The 27,841-nt window shown below is 35.7% G+C and overlaps 2 protein-coding genes across 2 annotated transcripts; one reads left to right on the top strand and one right to left on the bottom strand.

Annotated features, from left to right (window-relative positions):
• Positions 1-454: 454 nt before the first annotated feature.
• LOC138315617 (uncharacterized) lies at positions 455-7,071 on the top strand. The gene is made up of 2 exons (XM_069256765.1): positions 455-623; positions 2,309-7,071. Exon 2 carries the CDS (start codon positions 2,656-2,658, stop codon positions 6,001-6,003), a length of 3,348 nt encoding a protein of 1,115 aa, XP_069112866.1. The 5' UTR covers positions 455-623; positions 2,309-2,655; the 3' UTR covers positions 6,004-7,071.
• Positions 7,072-8,082: 1,011 nt separating this feature from the next.
• On the bottom strand, positions 8,083-27,815 carry LOC138315616 (protein BANP-like). The gene is made up of 11 exons (XM_069256764.1): positions 27,696-27,815; positions 26,788-26,980; positions 19,384-19,520; positions 18,618-18,805; positions 15,200-15,249; positions 14,292-14,372; positions 13,047-13,122; positions 10,133-10,296; positions 9,560-9,783; positions 9,129-9,293; positions 8,083-8,408 (listed from the first exon to the last, which is right to left on the bottom strand). The coding sequence occupies exons 2-11, from the start codon at positions 26,963-26,965 to the stop codon at positions 8,265-8,267; spliced, it is 1,407 nt and encodes a 468-aa protein (XP_069112865.1). The 5' UTR covers positions 26,966-26,980; positions 27,696-27,815; the 3' UTR covers positions 8,083-8,264.
• Positions 27,816-27,841: the final 26 nt, after the last annotated feature.

Raw genomic sequence — 27,841 nt, 5'->3', positions numbered from 1 at the left:
TTGAACAAAATCCCTGCAGCAGTTTTTAAGAAATAGTGATAACAAGCATTGTTTACGGACGGACGACGGACGACAGACGCAGGGCGATTTGAATCAGATGGTGGGCTAAAAATTCTATCATTAAAGTAGACTATGAAAAATTGAGCGAAAGTGGTGTTATTGATTTTGTGATATTTATATACAGTTTCGTGTGAATTTGATGAGTCATATTGTGTAGGTGGTGTTGTGAGTGAGATCCAACCTTTGTGGGGACATTTGTTTATATTTTGAATGATGATCCAAAGGCCCCAACTTTGGCAGCCTTCAGATGCATAACATGTCTGGGGTATTACAGTTAATGTTTTTTGTGTAAAATAAAATATATATCATTCTATCCTGTTAAAGTGGTTCGTGTACTGCGATGTAATGTAAAGGATGACTAAACTGTGACTTATAGAGTGGTTTTGTTACCGAGACATGTTTCCGTATATAAATAGCGTGGAGGAAATCCGGGAAAGACACTCAAATGGGTCTACAATTGTACTTGTTCAATAAGTATATATGCAAGATGCAGCTTAAACCCTGAAAGACAGGCGGAGATATTTTAAAAGACGGGGAAAATTAGTTTTTCCGAGTATTCTCAGGTAAGGATGCTTCAATAACCAACTTAAAACAGTCCAGTCCATAATGGGACGATTATCGGTGTTTTGAATAACAATTTCAAATCTTGACACGACCACCTAGTGTCTTGTCTCTATGGCAGCATACAAGTGTAATACTTATAAGACTCTTTTATATGTGAAAATGAAGGATAGAGGTATTCTACCCGAAGGTTTCCGAGGGTTTTGAAGCATTTTGTGATCCTGAGTGTAGAATATTCCTATCCTTTATATCCACATATGAAAGAGTAATTTCTGTTATGCCTCAAGGCTTTATTGTAATTTTACAACTATGGTATGTATTCCGCCATATTGAAATTAATACGAACAAAAATGCATCTGCAAGTCAATTCTCCATACATTTACGTAATATTTTCAACGCAAATCACGCTGCTGCATCTTTTAAAGTAAAATCAACCTATTTTCTGAAGAAAAAAAATACCGAGAAAACAGTAATTTCGTTGACGCCGTGACGTCACGAACCTGTAGTGCATGTGAAGGCACGCGTTACAGCCTCATGCGACATTAATGTATTGCATCTGACCAACTAGTTACACCCGTTTCGGGAAATGATACTGCATGTAGGCCGATATTATGTATTTGATTTTAGGATAAGAATTTTAGATAGACTAAGATTTTAGTAATTCTTTATTAATGAAGAAGAGCCAGCGTTTTTACTCGGACGACACGTTCTCACGAACACATTACGTAATGTCACGATTACTAATGATCACACGAGATCAAAATTTATCGCTCAGATCATTTGCTTATACAATATACATGGGGATGTTAGCATTATTACGAACGTGTGAAATAAATTTCAACAGTTTAATAATATTTTGCTAGTAAATAATCATTGAAATTTAGATTATATTTCATGACATTTTGTAATACAGTATGAAGTTTCTAAAGACCCAATGAAACTTACAATTGGCAAGGAATAATTATCTTTCCAGACGAATATTGATTTTAACTTAAAAGTCATAATGCTTTAAAACGCAAACAGGAGTTGTAACTTTGTTCCATAAGCAATCTACAGTATTTGACGCAACGTCATTGTTCAATATCAGATTCAACGCTTAATTTAATTGACACTAATACAATTATTGTACTACATTTCATGAGCATCGAGATTGAGCTTCTATATAATTTTATGTAATTTAATCATGTATTTATGAAGTCACTGTGTACGACATATCGCTTTTTAAGAAGTGATCTGGGTTATTTAGGAGAATTGTATCTGTGCGAGTCATTAGTCCAGAAGACTTTTATTAGAGAAATAAATCTACATGTTAATTGTACTATTTATTGCTACACCTTATTTGTCGCAGTGACTTACGAATGTTATTATGATGAAAAGGAAAGTTTTCTGTTACACTTGGCGCAAAGTACTATCTTAGATAACATATTTATGTTGTAATAATTATAACAAAATCCTCTCGGTGTATTTCACCGAAGTCAGATTTCTACGAAGCGTTTTCAATGGACCGACTGACTTATTGAAAACCTGAGTTTACTGTGTATACAGCATTGAACCTTCAGTATAATTGTGACAAGGGAAGGATGTACGACAAGTGTAAGTCTTGAGTAACGCAGTATAGTGTATAACACTACTAAAATACTTCACAGTTTTTTTTCTGAAGCTCTCATAATATTTTGTTTTGTTTCAGAGAGGTATCGTTGCAGCGCACAATCTACTACCATAGACCATTGACTCTCTTTCCGGCACAACTGTATATCTACACGGCCGCACATACACAGCGAATTGAGCGTGCTACATTGGTGGAAATGAATCCCCTTCTATGTGAACACAGGACTGCAGCGACTACCAAATGCGGAGGCAAAACATTCCTTAAACTGGTACTGGCGCAAAATGAAAACCCGAGAATGATCAGGAAATCCGTGTACATAAAATAATACTCTAACGCCTTATATAAACAATATTGTTTTGAAACAAAGAATACGGGAGTTATCAATGTGAAAGAAAACTTGTGTATTGCACTAGCTTTGTGGAAACATGATTCGTATGTATACAAACGCACTGTACTTCAATACCGATTCAGAGGAAATCTCAGTGTCGACACCAGGTCCAATATTTCCGAACTCTAGACGTGGGTTAAGATCAACTGATACAGACTTAAAGTGTGAGAAGAGAAACAATGCTCAGATCAAGAAAACGTTTAAACCTGAAGATAATACCGTACCTGTGTCGAAATCATCTACATTAACTGAAAAGACTGTGTTTAAGGGAAACCTGTCAGTGGAAGAGCGATATAGGACTCCGAAATTCAAACCAAAACCGTTGCCGAAACCTAGGCACTTACGTAAAGTTACATCAAGCAAAATCGACATTCTTTCTACAGAGACTAGTGCAAGCTCAATTAAAACCATCGAACAAAATGTCGACTGGTCTTCGTCAAAAGAAAGAAACCTTCCGAAAACAAATCCTGTGTACCAAAACAGCTTCCAAGTTGATAAAGACTCGGTTTTAAATAGTACTTGTGTCTCCGAAGTATCTGTATCGATGGCTAGACGGTTAGACGATTTGTACGTTAATTGGCCATTAAAAACATATTTGGCGGGAACTCCAACTGTAAAAGCTAGTTCAAACACAAGAACAAAAGATTGGGACTTAACCGATAATCATCTATCCGAAGTATCCGTAACAATAGATAAACGACCAGACGTTTTGTATGTTAATTTGCCATTTAAAACACATACGGCTGGAATTCCACCTGAAGAAAATTCAAACACGGGTGCAAAAGTTGCAAACGAAACAGGCATTGTGTCAAGATATCAGTTTATAGACGAAACCGTTGCAGATGGAGGAACGTCAGAATATGATGAAAACGTTTCCAAATATCCCTCGAAACATGGAGAAAACAAGCTACCAGCAAATATTGCAGCTTCACGTTTAGACGTCGAAAGTACCATGAAGGAAAAATTCGGCTTAAAAAATCAAAAGAATGGAAACGAAAAAGTTTCAGCACCTAACAGACGATTTCTTGGGCGCACCACTGCTACATGTCTTAAAGAGAGAGTGAATCCGTATGTAAACTGGCGTATAACTTCGGATGGACAAGGTCAAATAGACATAACTTTTAGTTCTTCCGTTGAAGCAACAGAATGTGAGAAAACGAGTATTTTGGGAAACCCTCTGGAATGTATGAAAACCGAAACAAACAAAAGTACAGAATTGAAGGTTGCATGCTCTTTTGAACAAAGAGAATCGAAAGAGAGAGAGCAGTGTATGTCAATATCTGCAGATGATCCTGAAATTAATATTTCAATGGGGAAAGCTTTGCATGATTCAAACTCAGGCAATCTTCTGATTAACGATTCTATAACATTTTCAAAATCCAAACAAAAACCAATACCGAAACCTCGACATGCCCGTAGAGCAGAATCAAGCAACAAGACATTGGATGCAAAAGAAAAGGCAAATTTGCCTGAAACTCCAAAGAACGTCAATGCTTATTTATTGAGCTATACAACAAATACAGACAATCAGCTGGAACACACAGAGGAGCATGTGCTATCACATTATGTGCCAACATATATGGCTTCTTCTGAACATTCACAAACAGACAACAGTTTTGCCTATCCGCCAAGAATTCCCCCCAAACAGCACTCATATCGATGGACAGATGCTTCAAATTTTGGACTTCAGACTTCAAATTTCAAAACACTCTCTGACTGTGTATGTAACACTATTTCTGATAATGAAAATGAAAAAGAAATCCCGCCGGACATTCCTCCTAAGCAACGGAAACTTAATACAAGATTTTGGTCAAACCTGTTATCGCCAATCTTTGAAGAAAATCTACCAGCTAGATTTCAGCATTCTGCTCCTTCGGCAAATTTTAAAGATAATCATATCTTCTGCTTTGTTTCTAGGGCAAATGAAGATGTACAGTCTCCAAACGTAACGCACCAGGAAGGCATCTCTGACAAAGCAAGCGGAACAAAGTACAAAGATAACACTTTTAGCACAAGAATAAATGACAGAGAGAAGGAAATGCCAATCCCCAAACCTCGTAGAAGAAAACAAAAGATGGTAACTGATAGCAATACAGGGCCACTGCTTCCACGTAGACTTTATACGATTCTAACTTCGCCAGCTGAATATGTTGAAGGTTTATCAGTGCACAATGCCATAACGCAAACAGAGTGTAATAAAAGAGAGGCATGTCAAGACACAGCAGGATGCCTCCAAATGCCAATGAAAACGGTAAAAAAGAAATCTATCAGAAATATTCACGGCGAGCAGCGAAGTAAGAATATGGTTTACGATAACTCACTTTGCAACGGAATTTCTATATATGCTGACATAGCTGAACTACATATATACATGCCAAAAGAATCTTTGGTCGGGAATTCAAACATCTACGAACAGGTCGACATTCCTTCGTATACGGAGATACCTAATCAGGAAAGCGGTTCGAGAAAATCCGATGTGAACATCAAACACAGCAAGAACAAAGACTATGATTATGATTATCCAGATTGCAACAAGCTGTCCAAATTAGCTAAGGCTTACGAGAAGTGGTGTTTGTCTTCGTGTCCAAAATGTGGCCAAAAGCCAAGATTTCGTGGTCGAAATAAGCTATCCATAAAGGGAAAAATGCACGCTACTGGTGAACGGGTTAATGGAACTACAACAAAGAATAGTTCTGGCAAAAAGGGGGCCTGTATTAGTTTACAACAAGCAAAATCACCTTATTCAACGCATGCAACGTGTGGATCGCACAATCCGTGTGCATGTATTCCACATTATGTAAACTACTGCCCATGTGGAAAACGCTCTTGTGTACCGCAGAATTGTATGTGGTGTTGTGGCAATAGCTCAAGTGGATCGTGCACATCTTGTTCGTGTAATACACATCATACGACATGTTCTTGTGGAAATAGCTCATGTGAATCGTGCACATCTTGTTCGTGTAATACACGACATATGCCATGCTCTTGTGGAAACAGCTCATGTGGATCGTGCACATCTTGTTCGTATAATACACGACATATGCCATGCTCTTGTGGAAACAGCTCATGTGGATCGTGCTCATCTTGTTCGTGTAATACACATAATTTGACATGTTCTTGTGCAAATAGTTCGTGTGGATCGTGCTCATCGTGTTCGTGTAATACACATCACATGCCATGTTCTTGTGGAAACAGCTCATGTGGATCTTGCAGCGACTCCTCCTGCAGTACACATTATATAGCATGTTCTTGTGGAAATAGCTCGTGCAATTCCTCATGCACTACACGACATTGTAAGCCATGTTCCTATGTAAAGAGCTCTAGTAGACCATGCAGCAATTCCTCGAGTAATACTCGTAAGAATCTTCCATATGTAGGTGTGTGACGGATAAAGAAAATTGGTCACATAAAATGTGGTCAAACCCAAGGATTGCCTAATTTCACTCTATTTTGTAATCCAGAGGATAGAGTATCGCTATTTGTCTACAGTGTATAGATGAAACGGTATTTGTTCTAGTATAGCTGAAATGTAATATTGCAGATTTCCTCTTTGTTATAGACAATCAAACACTTTAATCGACAAATCATGTGGCTGTAGCATAGATACTTAATCAAATATATCATGAAAACACTTTAAAACTATTTTCTTATAAAAATAGCTTCCGTCGATCTTACAACTCACAATGTTCATTACATTACTCATCTATCTATCTATGTGGAAATTGTTCATATGAATCTTGCAATATCTGCTATGTTGCTCATCAAACATTGTGACAAGATCATGAAGAAACAGTTCTTATAAGTTGAGTCGAACGTGCTCAGATCAGTAGACACTTGAATGACATCGATTCTTCATACTAAGCAAAATGTTTCATTAGCTTTACCTTATTGTTGCAATGACATATTGTGTTTAACATACAAAAGCTACATGGATAGATAAAGTACCAACTATTAATACTAGGTGGTCTCATGGTATATTTCTAACATTGAATATCATACAAATATTTCATGGGTCACTGTGCTCTAGTTCATAATATACAGTAACACATGAAAGATTTGTTTTATTAGGTACTTATTCTATCAGTGATTTTTATATTGCCAACTTGATGGAATCAACCGTGTGCTGTCGCAAACAGCGGTGATGATGATGTCTGGCGCGAAATAGAAATGAGAATCTACTGTGACGTCATATCTATGTTACTTACTTTTACGCACGATTTCTCTGAAGTCTTCGTCCTTTTCTTCAAAGCTGCATAACAATGGCAAAGTGTTCCTAAAGTCGTGCAATAACATCTCGAACCGTGCAATATAACGTTTCCATGGAAGAGTGCAATATAACCTCGAACATAACAAGGTTTTATTGATCCCTTGGTACAATAGTTGAAAATATTATATTTCTTCATATATAGATTGGTGTAAGCAAATTATGTAATAAATTTTTTACCAAATTCAATTCATCTATATTTCCTGTATTGTGTTGAAACATCGCTCAAGAACAAAAGCTCTGGATTCACAGACTTTAACAAGACAGATTGAAAATATTAACTGTTTCACTATTATTCTATAATATTTAAATAATTCTATATTCTATTCTATTATTCATTTAGATTTGGTCCCCAGGATTTTCACACTTAAAATTACACTGGATTCACTAACATCTGTGTGTATAGTGGTTTCAACCATTTATATCCCAGAGTTCAAGTTCTGTTAGGTTTTACCACCCATAAAATGGATTTAATGTTCAAAATTCCTATATAATTCTTTTCTTTTTCCATGTTAAAATATGGGGATATTGTTCTGAAATAGCCTTCAGTAATGTTATTAATCTAAAGTGATTTATCAAATTCATAAGAATTTATTGATCAACAAGAGATAGAAACCAGAGAGGTCCTCATGCCTACCATTAATATATATTTATTAGTCAAATGAATTAAAACTAATAAGGGGCACTACACTTCAATAGTTTTTTCAAAACATCAAGATAAATATATGTCTGAATTCCACTTTTCCATCACAAAATGAATTGTTTATTTTTAAGGACCAAAGAAAAACTATACATGCGATAATGAGAAAGCACTTTCTGAGATAGGAGAAACATAACATATAGCTGAGCCTGTCTCAAAGTTGTCTAGTTGGCCATGGTGTCAATCCCGAAACGGAGTACAAATATGACCCAAACAAAAACAAAAACTTAAATAAGAGTCAGATCCTTTCAGTACTTTCTGAGAAATAGTTCTAACAAACTTCCACTATCATAATCCAAGACGGCAACCTGTTCGTAATCTTGTTGAGGCCTCAATGGGAATCTACCAATGAAATTTGAGACAAATGTCTTCATTACTTTTTGAGAAATAGTGATTACAGGCAGATGATAGACCAAGAACGGCAGGTGGACTGAGGTACACACACACATGAAAAAAAAAAACAAAGAAAAAACAAAACACAAACACACAAAAGAAATACACATACTTAAATAATTTAATGTGCTTTTCAAACCCTTAATTCAGTAGAAAGGTGACACTGGAGAGTTTTTACATACACACTGATGTAAATTACATTGAAGAATGTAGAGACAAAATAGAGGTAGTCTCCTTTACAAGCACATTGACATTATCACATTGTTCTTTATAATCACTTGTACTGGTTTCAACTAGATTGGTCCGCTACCCCTGGGTCTACTTGAGCTAGTTGTACAACCTCCCCATCTTCCGTCGTCACTACCCGTACACTGTCTGTTTGTGGCAGTGACACTGCCACCTGGAGGTCATTGGTGTCCTCTGACTGGGTCATCTGTAACATTTTATAAATGGGATTAATTTTGACAGGACACATTTTTGTTAAAAAAAAAAAAATTTTTTTTTATTAAACTTTAAATATTTACATATGGATTCATGACATTATTTCCCACCTCAATTATTATTGCTTTTAGTACCAAAAGTATTTCAATAAGGATTTATCACTTGCCATTTAAAAATATGCACAAGTTGTATGGCCATTCATTCAAAACAATGTCAAAGGGTAACCTTATTTTATTGTTTTGCTATGCTAGAATTTAGTTGATATTGATTGCTTTTCTGTGTGTCGTTACTATAGCAATTATCATCAATGTGCAAAATCCTAACTTAATATCAAACATGTTTCATTTAATTTTACACTAAAATGTGCAGGTCATAATGTAGAATTCTATATAAAAACCATCAAAATTTAATTCATATTTTCATCATCTAGTTAACAGATCAAGATGAAGTTATAACATGAAAATTTTAAGTTAGAAATACACCAGTTTTTCTCTCTCCCAAATTTCCGTACCTGTACAGAAGACCTTAACAGTATATCCCTAGCATGTTTAATTCAGCTGAATGTTGTGTGTTTGCATTTGTCAAAATGTAGAGATTATATTATCAAGTTTATATTGTTGTAAAAACATAGATAGACTTAATCAATGACAATATTTCAATCTCTATCAATGTGAATAAGAAGACTCAGTTTGCCATATGAGAGAAGACTTACAGGCATTGGGACTTGGATTACTTGGTCTCCCTGTAGTATCTGTATATGATGAGCCTGCTGGAGCTGAGATATCTGTTCAGGTGTCGCATGTAGTATCTGAATCTCCCCTGGAGGTAAGCCCTCTGTCTGCATGGCAGCCATGGTCTGTTTTAAATCTAGTTGTCCCTGTATTGGAGTTTTAATTGAAACATTGAGAAACAAAGAGAAAAATAAAATGCAGCAATGTTTTTTTTTTTTTTTTTACTTTTTGTTTAACAATGTTAAAATAGCTCCTTTCAGCGTGCAAATATTTTGACTAAGATTTTTTTAATGCTGTATCAACATGAATTTTCAATTAGAATTGAGGTTTATAATATAATATTCACTCATGATGGTACAAAACAATATTATGTAAAATTCAAACAAATAATGTGTAAGTAATACCACAGTACCTGATGAATATGTAATTCTGCATCCTGAAGAGAGTCGTCATCACTACCCATTTCATCTGGTCCTACTTGAATGTAGGTAGGAGTGGATTTCCCTCTGAATGCCTTGACTGTAAGTGGCATTCCTTTCTGTTTCCTGCGAAACGCTGTTCTACATTTAGAGTCTACGTTTTGCTTTATTCTATGCCAGTCGGCTTCATTGATTCCAAATCTATGAATCAGGTGGCCTGTTCCATAAAAAGATTAGAAATAAAGCCAAAAGTTGTGTAAGAAATCATGAACAGGCAATCTCAATGAAAATCATTTAACATTTTCTTCTGAAATATGGTGACATATAAGAGTGCAAGAAATATAAGTAAATCATGCCTTTTTACTACAAGATCAGAGTTCCTGTTTCAATTAACTCAAGCTAAAAAGTCACTAAATTAAAAACAATCATTTAAAATCAATACATTTTTCCCACAAGTAAGAGAACTATGTTATGTACCAGTTACAAAATTGAAGCAAATTTAGTCGAAATTCCTCTGAATCATATAGGACCAGAAATGTTCTGATGGAACAATGATGTCTACTTACATCTGATGCCATAGATCATAAGAGGATCTAGTTGTCGTTTGCCATGTTTGCCCATGCCTGATAAATTAGAGGATGCCTGTGTTTCTCTATCAAACAAGTAGTCAAGCATAGTCAATGCCATCTTTTCTGCTGTCCGGCAGTTAGAATGTATATGAAGAAGGTCACTGAAATTGGAAAAGTTACTTAAGGATGTACTCCTCTGAGAAGTCAAAATTTTCTTGTATTAAACTTTTTTTCTCATATAGATTTTTGGAAAGAGGAGTTCATACCATAAAAGAAAATGGTAGAAAAAACATATGTCCGTGTGCTCGTTTTTGAGCTATTGTAACTCAAAGGTACCAAGTTGACAAAATATTGGATTTTATGTGAATTTTGCCGTTTTGACCACATACGCGAGGGATTAAAGCCATAATTTCCTAATGAGATGTTAAATATGTATGGATTTTTGTAGAATTTATTTTCCAGTAGTCTTCTTTAAAAATATACCCTTTATGATAAATAAGAGTAATATTTTTTTCTCAGAATAACAACATATGCCACCCCTACCCCTTAATTTTGAGCTACAAAATGCACCATTTTCAGCCATTTTTGCCAAATTTAACCCTATACAGAAAAAGTTCTGGTATTAAACTTTTGTCAGTATTTTGCATATCAATAGGAAAAGGGTTGCTCTTTCTAAATCAGGCAGAAAAATTGGGGGTCCGTGTGCTTACTTTTTTGCCCCATTTGAATATTTGTTATTTTTCAGTATTTTAGAGTAAAAAATAAAAGTGATAAAATTGATATTAAATGTAAAATCAAAATGACAAAAGTGTATTATTTCACACATTGATGCTCCATATCTTAATTACCATGAACCTAGTAAAGATTTACAGCAAAAATTAGCTCGATACAGCTAAAAATGCTGGCGCATTGATGATTTAAGTAAAAACAATTTCAGTAAAAAATGGTAAAACTGTGGCTCTATTCAAAGCGAAAAAAGACACAATTTCAAAATGGCCGCCAAATGGGCCATTTCTTAAAATCCCCGTATACAAAAATCTGCCAAAAATAGAAATGTAATTTTTTGACAAAATTTACAACTGGCAACTTGCTACAGATATTGATAGATTTTATTTGAAAATCTCATAACTTCTTTGATCTATGTCGAAACGAGACTTCAACGGGACTGAAACCTCAGAAGAATACATCCTTAAGTCATGCATCAAGAAAATAGGATATATCATCTTTGAGGCTATCTCTTAAAGATGCTCCACCGCCAACAGAGCATAAATGATATTAATCATTTGAACAATAACTGGTGTTTAATATATATATATATATATATATATAGTCAAAATTGCCTTAGCGACCTTCTGAATTCAGCGACCTTCTGTCTTAAACGACCTAAATTATTCCTCCCAGCGAAAATTACTATATAATCTATCTGTATTAAACGACCGTCTGTCTTATGGGACAAGCGACCATACTTTTAGGATCCAACGACATTCGATATTCTGTATTTAACGACCCAAATCACACATGCATTTGTCTTCTATTCATATATAAAGCCAAGCCAGTTAACTATCCTGTAGGGCTTCCAACCCAGCCCCATTAAGGCAAGACAAAAGAGCTATCCATATGGCTTGGTTATATACACGAGGTGTTCACTTTGACATTAATTAGCACTTGTTCATGCATGAAGTCTCTCGGCTTCGGTACCGATGGCCGAAGCCGTCTGCATGTCTGAGCTGGATATTGCAAGGAAAATGTGCTATTTATTCACGATGTTTGTGATAAAAATCAAGAATAATCACTTCCAAAACCAACTAAAATAATAATGAACAATGATTTACTCACATAAGAACGACATGAATGTAGAAATATGGTACTGAAAATGTATCAGTGTAGCTAAGCATGATGGCAGCCATTTTGGGAGATAGTAACAGAGGAGTAGGAGATAGCTGATTTCCGGATTTTTTTGAAATTATTTTTTTCACACTAATTTTTTTTTGCATTTTTTTATCTATAAAATACATGAATAAAACAATTAAAGAAAATTAAAAAAAAAACATTAAAAATTATTTTTATTTTTTTTTCTGCTTTTAAATACATTGTAATTTTGTAGCTAATTATGATATATAAGTGGTAGGCCTAAACAAATATTTGTTTTAGAAATTTTTAATCTTATTCATGAATAAAAACAGAAAGATAAATAAAAAATAAATAGATAATTGAAAAATAAAAGTGCCTAAAATTAAATACATAATTAAAAGATGTATTAGATTATGTGATATATTATATATTTAATAATTTCCTATTATTGTGACTGTTTTTAGTACAACAAAACTGTCAAAACATGTCCCACAATATACATTGATACATGTATTTAATTGTTTCGAAAGGGGTGATTCAATTAAGAGACCAACTGTCATATGTGACCTATTTTTCAATCTCCTTTGGAAGGTCTCTTAAAACAATTTTAACTGTATATCTAATCAATATAAAAATCAATATATAATAATTCATATTGCGTTTGGTGCATAGGCAATCAGTACTTCATTTCATATAGGATATAGTGCAACAGAATTTTTTCAGGATACAATTAATTATTTTTTATATTTTTAACTTGAAGTAAAATTAATAGCTGTAACATTTCAATGGTGGTAATGGTGTAAAGTAAGTAATTTTTGTAACCGAAGAAAAATACTAATTTGTCTACTCCTGTTTTAAAAAGTGAAAAATACCATTTGTCAGCGGTGGAGCATCTTTGGTAGTCAGTTTTTGTTGATAATTTAAGTGGCTGATCACAGGTTTGACAGAGAAAAATGTCCAAGCATTTTTTTAAACAGGAAATTATCTTCTTGCCAAACTCCAAGTGGTAATTCCTAGACATTGCATCCTTTTTGTTTTGTGCAGCCTTAATAATAGTTACCTTGGTGTAATTGGTACTCGAACTCTCATCTCAGGGTTGTTTTCATCTCCTAACCATGTTCCTTGGGGATAGTCCTCTGTAAACAAATACAAAACCGTTAATCAATATTGTAGAGCCACTCTATATTGAAAATATCTATAACAGCACAATTCCTTTACATAGAATTTATGTCCCTTGCTGATCCCCACAACTTTTCACTCATAAAGAAATGAAGCACTGCTGATAATGTTTTAATGAAGATAGAAACAGTGACCTTGACCTCGAGCTAATACCTGAAATTTGAACTTTATATCATCTATTTATATGAGAAGTGATAATCCATCAGGAAGTAATAGCCATATTGTAAGAGCGCTAATAAACAGACCCAAGGATGGACAATCAGACAGACAGTGATGAAAACTTAACTATATAGTTCTCTCTGCTTTCATCAGCAAGTGAATAATAATAGTTAAAATACTAGGGCACTAACTGTAGTTGATTGTCTGTCAACTGGTTATATCGGAAACCAAATAATTCTATTTATGCAAACTGTACAGTGTATTTTGTACTTTGGTGTTGGGGTGGTAGAACGAATATATATGTACCCGGCCTACTATACCTTTCGCCCGGGTACACTTTGGTCCCTATGTGTCGTAGTGGAGCACTGCCTCCGAAAATCACTCGGGCATAGTTTTCTATATTTTTTGGTAAGTTTCCAATTATTTTATGCGTATTCATGCATTTACATATATTGTTGTCCAAAACAAACATAACTACCACTCTTAATATCTACCGTCCCGCTCTCAAGACGTCAAATTCACAATTTGTCGACTTGTCGTATAAATTCCCTTCAGAAAGACCTTCATATGTATTATGTAAAAAAATAACGCCTCGATGAGAATATGATATTTTATGTAGTTCAGTTTTATTCCCTAGTAGGTATGCGATATCAAACAAGTATGATAAAAGTGCAAACAAACGTTTATAATGGTTTGCATAATCATTACTTTGCTCCATTAGCAGTAATAGGCCGAAATTGTAGCTCTAAAGACAACACAATTTTCTGTCAAAAAGTCTTTTGAGCTACAATATTGCAGCTATTGGGGTGGGTGCGATATTTAAACAGTGGTGTTATTTATACTCTTATCATTAATCTCTTGAATTAAATATTGATGATCATATGCTGTTCCATAGCAGAAGCTCACAGGCAAACTAAAGCATCAATGATTTAGAAAACAATTTTGATGACACATATTGATATCTAACCTTCTGAGTTAAGGGTAATGAGTGTTACATTAGGTCCAAGTCCCATGTTCTGTATTCCATCGCCATTGTTTACACCAGGACCTAAAAGTATAAAAGATTTGTTTTAGAATTCTCAATGTACAGTCAAACTTTGATGTATCGAAGTTCAAGAGACCCACAGAAAAACTTTGAAACATCGAGACTTCGAACCAATGGTGGCAGTTGTGTACACGTCATCTCTGTTCCTTAAACTTTACAATCATTGTATTTACCACAAAAAAAAAAAAAAAAAGAAAAAAAAAAGAAAAAGAAGTATAAAATCAATCATGTGTATTGTTATCGTAAGCAATATATCATAAACAAGACTTACGTGTATTAACCCATGTACATGTAGGGACTATTGAAGCAATGGTTAATATCACGGATTGAATATAAAAACGAAAACACACTGTAAATACAAAACTAAAAGAGAAATTGTACTCCTCAGAATTTGAATCATCGAGGTTTGACTGTACAATACAAAATTCAATCATCATAAAAGTTTTTATTTTCCATATACATGTACCTCAAAAACAATTAAACCATTTTTTAATTACCATGATTATTTAAGCATTGAATTGCAATCAGTTTATTATGGGAGTATATTATATAAGCGATAAATTTAACAAAGCACACTAGCACTTCATTTTGAATTTGCTGCTGTCCAGTTGGCATTCATACTCCCATAATTGGCACCTGAATGCAGTTTAATGCTAATATTTACATTTAATAAATATTTCATGATAAATTTCCAAGAGGTTGTGCATTTATAATTGAATAAAGCAGATGGCAGTTCATGCAATGGTGAACACCAACTGCATTTTGTATGGTTAAATAGTGAGGTTGCAGTGAAAATGTAAATATGAATCGATGAAATTGTATTTAATTACCTGTATTTTCTACTTTAGTGGTTCCCTGAGGCAGTCCCACAATCACAGCACTGTAACACAAAATAAACTACCAGGTTCTACTAAGGTATCAAATATTCTTGTTTCTGGTTTTATGACACCTCATACAGTGATACAACCATACATAATCAGAGCTCTTGCAGTTTTGTTCAGGTCAGAGAAGGCTTTTCCCTACCACCTTTACCATGTTATTACATACCCCCGTAATACATGTAGTTATAACACAATCTAAAAATAACTGTGTTTTTTTAACCTTCCACTACATATATTTTCATATTATAACATTCTTATTAAGGTAGGTCCATACTTTTGAAAATCGCGCCAATTTATATGACGCTATACCGGAAGTTGCGGAGGTTGTTTTGAATTCCAGAATGGTTTCCGATACGCCACGACATCACACTTGGATATTTTTTCAATGGGTGAAAATTGTCTACATATAATATTGAATGTTTAAAATCATTAAATAAATCTAATAAAAGCAGTGAAGTGAAAATTATATGCTATCTCTGTGGTTTTTGCGGTCCCTGTCGTAAATGGGAATGGATTTTTAAACACCGGAAGTGCCGTTCGTCGCTATAAATCATAAGAGGGGACCCGGCCGGACCGAAATTCCGGAATTCTAAAAAAATCGCATACGGATTTCTTTTAAACACACAATTTGGAGAAAATCATAAAAAACAAACAGACGTAAACCAGATATAATATCACAAAAGCGTATGAACTGATGTGGAATGTTTTTTTGCGGCATGATTTTCAAAAAATAGTCAAATATAACCCATCTTAGCACTGGATGAAACGGGGGTAGGGTTGCGAGTTACAAACTTCAAGCTTACAAAATTGTGAAATTTTGATCGAGGACCCTGTGTTTTTATATGATATTTGAAAAACATATTACCTTGGGCATATCATATACAAATATTGTGAAATTGACATGGGTTTTCATTTCCTTTTTGGCCTATTCATTGATTTTTTACGGGCGAAAATATGGCAAAACATGATAATAACGTATAGAAACGGTCCTGGGAAATAACAAAAATTAGTTAGCATTTGTAAAAATAAAATAGTTTTGTATATTGTTCTATCGTAAGAAATTTAGGACAAAAAATCAACAGGATCGAGACTATATTCACCCTAATATTACAGAAAACATAATTTTACGAATTTTTCTATTTTCGGTCAGCAAATTTGCATGGATGGTATATTTCAAGCTCAAATATCTCAAAAAGTAATTCGAGAACACTCATTTATCGTTACAGATTTGAAATCTACATGAAAAATGCAAGAAAATAAGACCTGTTAGAAAAAAATGACATGGGTTTTCCCAAAAGTATGGAGCTACCTTAATGAAAATTGTACAACTGTAATTACACATGTACTCGGCAATGTACATTACACATCCAACCACATGGATTGCAGAGCTACACAGGTATGGATAAAGGAAATTATATATTTTAGATAATTAAATGCATTGCCTCATAAAATTGAAGAGATAAGTGATCTTGGTCTGGTTGGTCATCATAATTAGGAGTTGGAGTTATTTTTTTGAAAACTAGGTTATCATTTTTACTTAGCCTACTATTACCACTTCCATGAAATAACAAGGACATAGTCATTCAGATCCCCCGCCAATGAAGATTTCAAAGCTGAAGTAAGTTTGATTGTGGAGACTTATGTGTATGAAAAAAAACAGGAAAAAGGAAGTTGAGCTAAAGAAAGATGGAGTTTAATTCAAGTAGAGCGGGGCTGCAATTGTTGAATCAGGTATACAGCCTTGACATTTATATTAGACTATATACACAAAGATGGGTGGAGTTTTGCAAAGTAACATTTACCATTTACCATGATATTTTCAGCAATGTTTCCATGGTAACGGAAAAAGTGCAAAAAATGAAAACCTAAAAATAACAAAAGGTACTACTAGACCATAAAAAGAATGTGTCTATGTAGTATCGTGGAAAAAACCTGGTTTTAGAGTTATGCTCCGGAAATGAACCTGCTACAAAATATGATATTTTCAGCAATGTTTCTATGGTTACAGAAAAAAGCACAAAAAGTGAAAACCTAAAAATAGCAAAAGGTACTACTAGACCATAAGAACAATATGTCTATGAAGTTTCATGGAAATATCTCTGCTGGTTTTAGAGTTGTGCTCCGGAAACGATTCTTACACAAAAATCTGCCATTTTCAGCAATGTTTCCATGGTTACAGAAAAAAGTACAAAAAGTGAAAACCTTAAAATAGACCATAAGACTAATGTGCCTATGGAGTTCCATGCATATATCTCAACCAGTTTTCCAGTTATGCTGCGGAAACGAACCTGGTACAAAAATATGATATTTTCAGCAATGTTTCCATGGTTACGGAAAAAGTGCAAAAAATGAAAACCTAAAAATAGCAAAAGGCATTACTAGACCATAAGAACAATGTGTCTATGAAGTTTCATGGAAATATCTCTGCTGGTTTTAGAGTTGTGCTCCGGAAACGATTCTTACACAAAAAACTGCCATTTTCAGCAATGTTTCCATGGTTACAGAAAAAAATACAAAAAGTGAAAATCTTAAAATAGCAAAAGGCACTACTAGACCATAAGATCAATGTGTCTATGAAGTTTCGTGGAAATATCTCTTCTGGTTTAAGAGTTATGCTCTGGAAACAAACCTGGTACAAAAATATGATATTTTCAGGAATGTTTCCATGGTTACGGAAAAAACGCAAAAAATGAAAACCTAAAAATAGCAAAAGGCACTACTAGACCATAAGACCAATGCGTGTATGAAGTTTCGTGGAAATATCTCTACTGATTTTAGAGTTATGCTCCGGAAACCATTCGTACGGATGGATGGACAGACGGACAGACGGACGGAACCCATTTGTATATCCCCCGCCGGGATAATAATAAAAAAGTCTCTATTTGGGTCATGCACCATTTTCATCATTCACTTTACCAAGATCACAATAATGGTAGGACTTGCATGGATGTTTTATGTGGTTTTTTTATGACTCAAGGGGAGTTACCATAAATAAAGCTTCCACCTAAACAATGCTTTGTGATAAAGATGACAATAAATCATGCATTCTCACGTTATATCTGTTCCATGGAGGATACCATCAAAGTAATCAACAATAAACACGTACATATTCCCAAAGTAGGTTGATGTTTTCATGGGAAGGATAAGCATTTGTGAGTTGTGTACAAGTGGAATGATTGCTTACAATATTTGGGGATATTAACAATCTTTGATCCATCCCCAATTCTCTGTTTAACTGTAATATTGTGGACTTCTGGATAGAAAATGAAGTCATCTTTACTTCCTTTGAACATACTGTATATTTTCTGTTATCTGAAATTGTTAAATAACCACTAATTATAATTCCATCAGAACAAAAAGAACATACCCTTTTCTGTTGTTGTTTGGAGAAACCAGGGTATTGTTGGGCAGAACACTATTACTTTGTTTATTAGTCTGTACCAGCTCCTCAACCTTTTCTTCCAAGTACTTTGTACGGCCATTCAAGATTTCAATGCTGTTTTCAATACCATCTAGTCGCATGCATATTGCTTTATTAATTGTGAAGAGTAATTGCTGAAAATATAAAATGATATCGGTCGATCATGATCAATACTTCATCAGATTCAAGGCACCATTTTTTCAAAGTAAGCAGGAATGAAAAACATGGTATACTATATCTATATGGTATATGGTATAACCTTATCATATTTCATTTAAATACTGTGATCTAAGCAGCTCTTCATTCAACTATATGCTATAATACACTCTAACCATTTTCCAAGTCCCTTGGAACTGGTATACTTTTTAAACTATACGACAAGTGATTCAGTTTTCAGCATCCAATTCTCATTCATGATTATGAGTTTACTAAACCATGATTTGATCCAAATCAATCAGTGTCTATCCAAATCAATCAGTGTCTTAAATGAAGCAGAAAGCATGCATTCTTTCCAGATTCTTCAGATTAGGTTTTCTATCAAACCTATGTGGAACTTGATACTAGAGTCATGTGATAACATAACATACAGAACACTTGCCTTATTATCTGAACAGTTGAACTAACAGTTAAATTACTATTAACCCTTTTCCAATGTAAGATTGTATTGGAAACCTGTTAGATCAGAATTTCTCAGATAAACTCTGGTAGATACCTTGATGGATTGGTCGTGATTTATATTACTGTTAACGTTGACATTACTACTAGCCAGAGCTATCCCATCTGTCTTTTGCCGTTTGGATGGTGGTTCTTCATCCCGTGGGTCATGTTCATCGCTATCTGCTGCATCAACTACAACACACCCAAAATCCACAATTACATTTCAGGGGTTTCGTTATCAGGCAGTACTTCGTAATTTTCGCCAGTTAAGACTGGCTGTGGTACCGCCTGAGTTGAGCTAAATTACATTAGATAGCATACAGATAAAGTGGTGAATATGCTCAATGTGCATAGTGCCGATATGGGCAGTTGTAGTTTACGGTCACATGCGAGTACAGGTTCCTATAATACGTCCAAATACTAGCATGACCAGGAGTAAAGTACGCCTATAATGCTCACAGACTTCTGCACATCATCTTTGGGCGAGTTAATTCTCGAGAGTAAAACCCAACTCGTCCAGTGTCCTTCACAACACTCTTCCCTGTTTTATTTCTGAAATGTTAAATCTTTGGTTAATTGATCAAGAGCCTGAATGTCAACCATCTACGGCATGTGCTATCAGAAGGTAATGACTGTTGACAAGTGCAGGACAACAAACCCTACCGGTCGTTAACATCGGCAACCACATCGCCAATGGCCCGGTTGGATCATCCCCAAAGGCACCGCGCCAACCTCTGACATCCGACAACTCGAGACTTGTCCTAGCCACACAAGAGCCGGAACCACAGAACTGCAGGACAAGAACTATAAAGCTATGCATCCATGAACCACCTCCCTCCTTCAATTTCGAAAACCACATGGGAACAGTACGATGCTTCACACCACCAGAAGCCTGGCAGTCTGTACCTGACCTGAATCCCTCAACTCCCCCAGGATGCTCTCCCCCCGTGTCACCTCAGGAACTCCAACAAAGTCATAACCAGCGGAATCCCTAGCATCCGTTAGCAAGAACTCCCATCTGCCAGAGCACACAATCTCACTCAAGAACCTTCACAGAACCTCCACGTACAACAATGCTGCCACATCGAGCATCTGCAAAAAAGGGAGCAACAATGAAAAGAACACCAGATGTGGAACACAGAAGGGGACCACAGGCATCTGGCAACTGACAACGCTGGAGCAGACCATTGCACTTGGCACCATTACCTTCCTTAACTCAGAAAGCGCTTAAGTGAGACAATAAAGAACATTCTTCTATGTCCACAGGTCTTTGCTCCCTCGTGATCTGTGTTAACCTTTCTGTGGCCAGGTTGCATATAGAGACTGTCAGACAGTTGAGAAATCCTATCAAATGAACCATTTTGAGCTACCTCCAAATCGAGGCTCTTAGAAGATGTTGCATCACGATGACAACCTGAAGGTCCAGCTACCCTACTGTACGTACAACCCTTCAGAGTTGACTTTACGAACCTCCTCCCGGCGTATTCACAAAACACTTTACTGAACCAAAGTCATAACAGGCCTGCCAAGCTGGTGCCACCATGTTACAAGGATCTACACTCAAGATATTTTCCCGACAAGCTCCCTTCCAACAGGAATCCTCAGCAACTACTAGTGGTGGGACATCAGTTGGGGATTCAAACCGATCCGATGATAGGATCAGTTAATGCTGCCGATGTTGTTTACCGATTATTTAATCGGTTACAAGAATATCTTCCACAACAAACTGCAGTGTTATTTGATTGCCCTCAAACTATTAAAAGTTGCTTAATTTGCTGTGTGCGTGTTTCTCACTTATTTTGCTATCATTTTTTTCATATATAGCTTACATCATTATTGATAGTGTTACTCTGTTACTGTGTATAAACTGTATATCAATATTAAACCCGAACTCACTTTTGTTCATTACCACTAGTCCTTAAGAACACTTGCATGAACTTGCACACTATATTTGACATAATCCTATAGTACAGTAGTGTTGTGGTAGACTTGCACACTATATTTGATATAATCCTATAGTACAGTAGTGTTGTGGTAGACTTGCACACTATATTTGATATAATCCTATAGTACAGTAGTGTTGTGGTAGACTGGTAGTTGGCCCTGCAGCTAGGGCGTAAGAATTGTACCTGCTGCCCCTATTGCATGATCGTAAAAGGCGACTAAATTTAGTATATCTTATCTTTTCTCTTCTTCCTAACTGACCTTATCTTTCCTAATGCCTCCCTTGGCACCGCCTTACTTTTGGCCTTGAGTTCATGACCAGTATTCGCCCCTGTGAGGAAGGTTCTAGGTTCTGTCCCCTGGTCGAGAACTTATCCGATTAATCGGTTACGGGAAACAAGAACCGATCATCGACATCGGAAGGCTCTAACAAGTCGTCAATCGATCATATCCGATGATCGACCCACCACTAGCAACTACCTCTTCACAAAGAGGACTCCCTTCAAAGCCTACACCAATAAAAGATACCGACACCTGGTGTTCTACGATACACAATTTACCATTAGGGTCGATATTGCATGATAGAAGCTCCTCCTGAATCTTCATAAAGCCATACAGTGCATCGCAAAATCTTTCCTCTGGGCTACCCTCTTTAATGTAATGCATCCCAAGTGTCCCCTCGTAAACCAAGCGAAGATTCGGTTCCTCTACCAAACTATTTTCAGTAAGGATTTCTTTACTATAAGAATCCCCCTCTAATTCAGTCATGCAGTCCTTCAGATAAACCTCACAGGAAGAACCTGCATCATCGTTACTCTCAATACTGGGGTGTCCCTGGAGTCCCTCCTTCCGAGCTAAGCTCCCTATACGGATCCCCCTCTGGAGCATTAATTCCTCATGACAGGATTTCTCCCAACAGGAGAACATCCCCAAACCTTCTTTAGAACAATAAAGGAAAGCTGGGACTCTACCCCAAAGTTCAGATCTCGGGCTTCCTGACCATCCCAAATGACTACACCATTTATACAATGTGAGTCACCTTCTCTAGCATCCCCAAAATAGTTGGAACTTTCAAGTAGAGTTTTTCCCCGACAGGAGACCTCGTCCCCAGTCACGTTACAACTTGGGATCCCATTAAGGGTAGCTTCACTGTGCGAATCTTCGACCAGAGTGCCAACAACACCAGGACTACCGTCACAGCCATCCTTGCCACAGGAAAGCATCTCATCCCTTGCATTCTTGCAATCAAAGCCAATGCAGTCACTAAGTGTCCCCTCACAAAAACTATAAAAAAGGGCCCTCTCTAATTAACAGGAATCCCTCTGCAGAGCTTCATCTCTACAAGGATTTGAGTCTGGGACTACATTCACATAATGACAACAAGATAGGATTCCCTTTAAACCAAATGACTCCCATTCTGAGGAACAATTATACGACAGTATAGGTGTCATGCATGGAACCTCTGTACTACAGGGGACCTCCTTTCAAGACCCTTCACAGACTCACAGTATAGGTCAACCTTAGTGGTCCAAAACAGACATGAACCCTTTCCAAACAAGTCGCATCCAAAACCTTATCAAATTCACCAACAGTGACCCTGGATGAATAGGGTATGTGCTGCAGATGCGTTTCAGCGACGGAATTGTTTACTTTTGGCGAATTATAAAAAGACAATTCCCTGTGCTCAACAATCGTCGACAGGTTAAAAACCTTGGAGGACCAACAGTTCCTCACCCGTTTTCTCTATCCTTGTACCAAGAGTACTGAACATGGTGACGTATGTCATAAATCAAAACACCTTATCAAAAATACTCTATATCAGAGAAAGCACAATACGAACGTTGCTCAAGAAGTATTAGTTGTGGACTATTACTCAGGTAACGTAAGCTATCAATAGCAATAACTAAACAGATATCGCAGTAAATATAGCTGTGTAATAACTGAAAACGCTATGGAATGTTCAATAACAGAGAGATAAAATATGTATAACAAGGTTTAATCCTCATTGCCAATGTGGTGAATATGCTCAATGTGCAGAGTGCCGATATGGGCAGTCGAAGTCTACGGTCACACGCGAGTACAGGTTCGTATAATACGTCAAAATACTAGCATGACCAGGTGTAAACTATGCCTATAATGCTCGCGGACGTCTAGAGCTGAAATGGATAGCAGATTTTGATAATCGAATATTCATTGAATATTCGGACCTTAATGTCAAAGATCTTTGAAACTCCCAAACTCTCCGTACTCATTCAAATTTTCCGCCAGATACTGTACTGGAAGTAAGTATGGGCTTCGTCCTTTATGTATTGAGCAAATGCATGTCGTTGCAGAGATCAATTAAACAATGTTTTTCGACAGTGTGATGTTTATAACATCGGTATTATGCTCTAAATTACCTGCATTCTATGTGCATAAACTTTATTGCTTTATTTAGTTAAAACACAGCAAAATTATTTGACAGAATCCCAAAAAAGACAGACATATGTGTAACATATGTGCAAGTTAGCAGTCAGTCAGAAGATTGTTTTTACACTGTCTACGAACATTTTTTGCATAGGCATAATATTTAAATAATATCATTAACTTATTGTTTAATATTTTATCATTTTTTTGTAAAGCGATTGTAAACAACCACGCTTATGTCGGCTGATTTTCCGTGAATTAAAACATATTTTGATTGAACATGCTTTTATTTTCATCTTTATCATATTTTCAATATACATTATTTTTTTAAACACTTTTACCGATATTTATCTAATATATAACTTAGCTAAATTGTTGAGTAAAATGAAAGCAAAACTTTCGATTTTCACATAATAATGCGTCATAATGGATACCAGAAGGGACGTAAATATTTATCAAATATTTTAATACTATTTTACTATTCGAATATTTGTTAAAATGTATTCATTCGCGAATATTCGTTTCTGCTCTACAGACTTCTGCACATCACCTTTGGGCAATGACTCCCAAGAGGTGAAACCCAACTCCTTGGAAGCCCAACTCGTCCAGTGTCCTTTACAACAATAGTATAGAAAATATCCCCTGAAATTGCAATTGTTTTGCTTCTCCTGAAAGATAATGAAACCACTGACATATTATATGGTATTCAGCCAAAAGCTTTAGCTACAAATAACATGAAACAAGGACATAGTCATTCAGATCACCCGCCAATGGAGATATCAAAGCTGAAGTAAGTTTGATTGTGGAGACTCATGTGTATGAAAAAAACCCAGGAAAAAGGAAGTTGAGCTAAAGAAAGATGGAGTATAATTCAAGTAGAGCAGGGCTGTAATTGTTGAATCAGGTATACAGCCTTGACATTTATATTAGACTATGTACACAAAGATGGGTGGAGTTTTGCAAAGTAACATTTACCATTTACCATGATATTTTCAGCAATGTTTCTATGGTTACAGAAAAAAGCACAAAAATTGAAAACCTAAAAATAGCAAAAGGCACTACTAGACCATAAGAACAATGTGTCTATGAAGTTTCATGGAAATATCTCTGCTGGTTTTAGAGTTGTGCTCCAGAAACGATTCTTACACAAAAATCTGCCATTTTCAGCAGTGTTTCCATGGTTACAGAAAAAAGTACAAAAAGTGAAAACCTTAAAATAGCAAAAGGCACTACAAGACCATAAGACTAATGTGCCTATGGAGTTCCGTGCACACAACCAGTTTTCCAGTTATGCTGCGGAAACGAACCTGGTACAAAAATATGGTATTTTCAGCAATGTTTCCATGGTTACGGAAAAAATACAAAAAATGAAAACCTAAAAATAGCAAAAGGCACTACTAGACCATAAGAACAATGTGTCTATGAAGTTTCATGGAAATATCTCTGCTAGTTTTAGAGTTGTCCTCCGGAAACGATTCTTACACAAAAATCTGCCATTTTCAGCAATGTTTCCATGGTTACAGAAAAAAGTACAAAAAGTGAAAACCTTAAAATAGCAAAAGGCACTACAAGACCATAAGACTAATGTGCCTATGGAGTTCCGTGCACTGATCAGTTTTCCAGTTATGCTGCGGAAACGAACCTGGTACAAAAATATGGTATTTTCAGCAATGTTTCCATGGTTACGGAAAAAATACAAAAAATGAAAACCTAAAAATAGCAAAAGGCACTACTAGACCATAAGAACAATGTGTCTATGAAGTTTCATGGAAATATCTCTGCTAGTTTTAGAGTTGTCCTCCGGAAACGATTCTTACACAAAAATCTGCCATTTTCAGCAATGTTTCCATGGTTACAGAAAAAAGTACAAAAAGTGAAAACCTTAAAATAGTTAAAGGCACTACTAGACCATAAGAACAATGTGTCTATGAAGTTTCGTGGAAATATCTCTTCTGGTTTTAGAGTTATGCTCCGGAAACGAACCTGGTACAAAAATATATTTTCAGCAATAATTCCATGGTTACGGAAAAAATGCAAAAAATGAAAACCTAAAAATAGCAAAAGGCACTACTAGACCATAAGACCAATGTGTGTATGAAGTTTCGTGGAAATATCTCTTCTGGTTTTAGAGTTATGCTCCGGAAACGAACCTGGTACAAAAATATATTTTCAGCAATAATTCCATGGTTACGGAAAAAATGCAAAAAATGAAAACCTAAAAATAGCAAAAGGCACTACTAGACCATAAGACCAATGTGTGTATGAAGTTTCGTGGAAATATCTCCACTGGTTTTAGAGTTATGCTCCGGAAACTAGAGCTGTTATCGTAGAGAAAATGTGCATCGCGATATCGTCAAAATTTGACGATATCTTCACGATAATATCGCGATTTTTGCCAAGTAAAATATAAAAGGATTTATGGAAATATAAGTCATGTTTGGGGGACCAATCATGAAAGTACAATATAGAGCGTAATTTGTAAATAAATAAAGTGAAACATTCATCAAAACAAACATTTATTTGTTATACTTTTAATTAGATGTTTGTTTACAAGTCAATCAGATTCTGTCCGTGTCCGACAGTGCAATGTTCTTGTTTCCTTTCCAACTAACACATGATGGGTTACGGCTGATGACGATATCGTAGATATAAGTTTTTTTAACGATATCGTGGTCTCTTCTCTACAATCGTGATATATCGCGATGCCGATATATGATAACAGCTCTACCGGAAACCATTCGTACGGACGGACAGACGGACCCCATTTGTATATCCCCCGCCAACTTCGTTGGGCGGGGGATAATAATACTTTCTAATGAAGTGAAGTTAAGTTTCTTTCTGGTTCAGGACTACTATATATTTATCCTGCAACTACAGCACATACCGACGGATAACTACTGGGCAGATAAACTTTTTCAAATGACATGGATAGCGGAGATGACTGCAAAGCCTTGTCATCTTGGCTTTCCTCAGCCTAGCACCAAATGTCCAAAATAAACCTTAATTGTATTGTAAGATATATACAAACCATATATTTTTTATTCTCTCTATATATAAATCTTAAGATTTCATAAAACTGATACAACATCAACTATAACCAAATGCATACTGCCTGCATGTGCTGTTAGCCCTGGAATGCCATGTAGTGATGAAGCATCTACCGTAACACTAATGATGCCTTGATCTCCAATGTTTTGTACACCATCTGATAATGTTATCGTGTCAACAACCATGCCTGTCTGAGAACTAATAGTTAAATCATCAGATCCTGGATCCTCTGTGGCCATAGTCTTGATACGCACCTGTAACATACAATAACAAAATAAAAATGGGTTCAATCATTTGATGTACACTATACTGTACAATCAAATATACTCTGTGCATTATGAACTTTCCTAGAGATTGTGTTTAACGTTAATTTCATCATGGACGAATATTGGACAAGTTTGTTTTTGTGTAACAGTAACACTATAATATTAAAACCCGTTAGAGATTAAGGTCTGCTAATATTCACTTAAGTGGTTTTGAATTGATGTACTAACATGCCTACTGTAGTACACGACAGTACAGTACTGTACAGCTGTAAAGATATGCATACAAGTCAATGACATTACATATTGGCATAATACCACAACATTGTTAGAGGTAGGATACATCCCCATAGCACGACGAGACACATTTAATCATTAGGTTGTGCCTATCAGAAGTCTTATTGGCATACATGACATTGTCGACTAGGCCTGTTTTCCTGATATGCTTGTTTATTTTCTCCAGAAGAGGATTTTATAGTGATGAAAACTTAATAAAGCGATTCGTGCTATCTTGTCATTTATAGCAGACGATTTCCGCGTCGTAAACACAATCAGCTTGTCAAAACATTGTTTGAAAGGGAAAATGACTCTCGTTAGGAGTGTATTATGCAATTTAGAGATATAGGTACCCATTCAAATCATCCTTACATACTGTCATTCACAACAATACAAAAATGGGATGAAAGTTTATCTCAAAATCACTTACTTCCTACTTTGGCGCTTTTCTACTCAAAATTTTCCACGAAATCACGTCTGTGTCTCGGGGAACGATAATGGCGTCCAAGACGGTAAAATGCGAGAAAGAACGATACTGCGCATGATCTTCAAAAGCTGTTCATTCAATGATACAAA

This window comes from Argopecten irradians, chromosome 2, assembly GCF_041381155.1.
Source record: "Argopecten irradians isolate NY chromosome 2, Ai_NY, whole genome shotgun sequence".
In the NCBI taxonomy this organism is placed as follows: Eukaryota; Metazoa; Mollusca; class Bivalvia; order Pectinida; family Pectinidae; genus Argopecten; species Argopecten irradians.
The sequence above is the reverse complement of the archived record's forward strand: the minus strand, read 5'-3'. Positions and strand labels throughout refer to the sequence as shown.

Coding starts and splice junctions, on each gene's coding strand:
- LOC138315617 (XM_069256765.1), top strand. CDS start 2,656: ATGATTCGTATGTATACAAACGCACTGTACTTCAATACCGATTCAGAG.
- LOC138315616 (XM_069256764.1), bottom strand. CDS start 26,965: ATGGCCACAGAGGATCCAGGATCTGATGATTTAACTATTAGTTCTCAG. Junction 9,784..10,132: donor TATGATCTATGGCATCAGAT/GTAAGTAGACAT, acceptor TTTATGGAACAG/GCCACCTGATTCATAGATTT. Junction 8,409..9,128: donor TAATCCAAGTCCCAATGCCT/GTAAGTCTTCTC, acceptor AAAATGTTACAG/ATGACCCAGTCAGAGGACAC.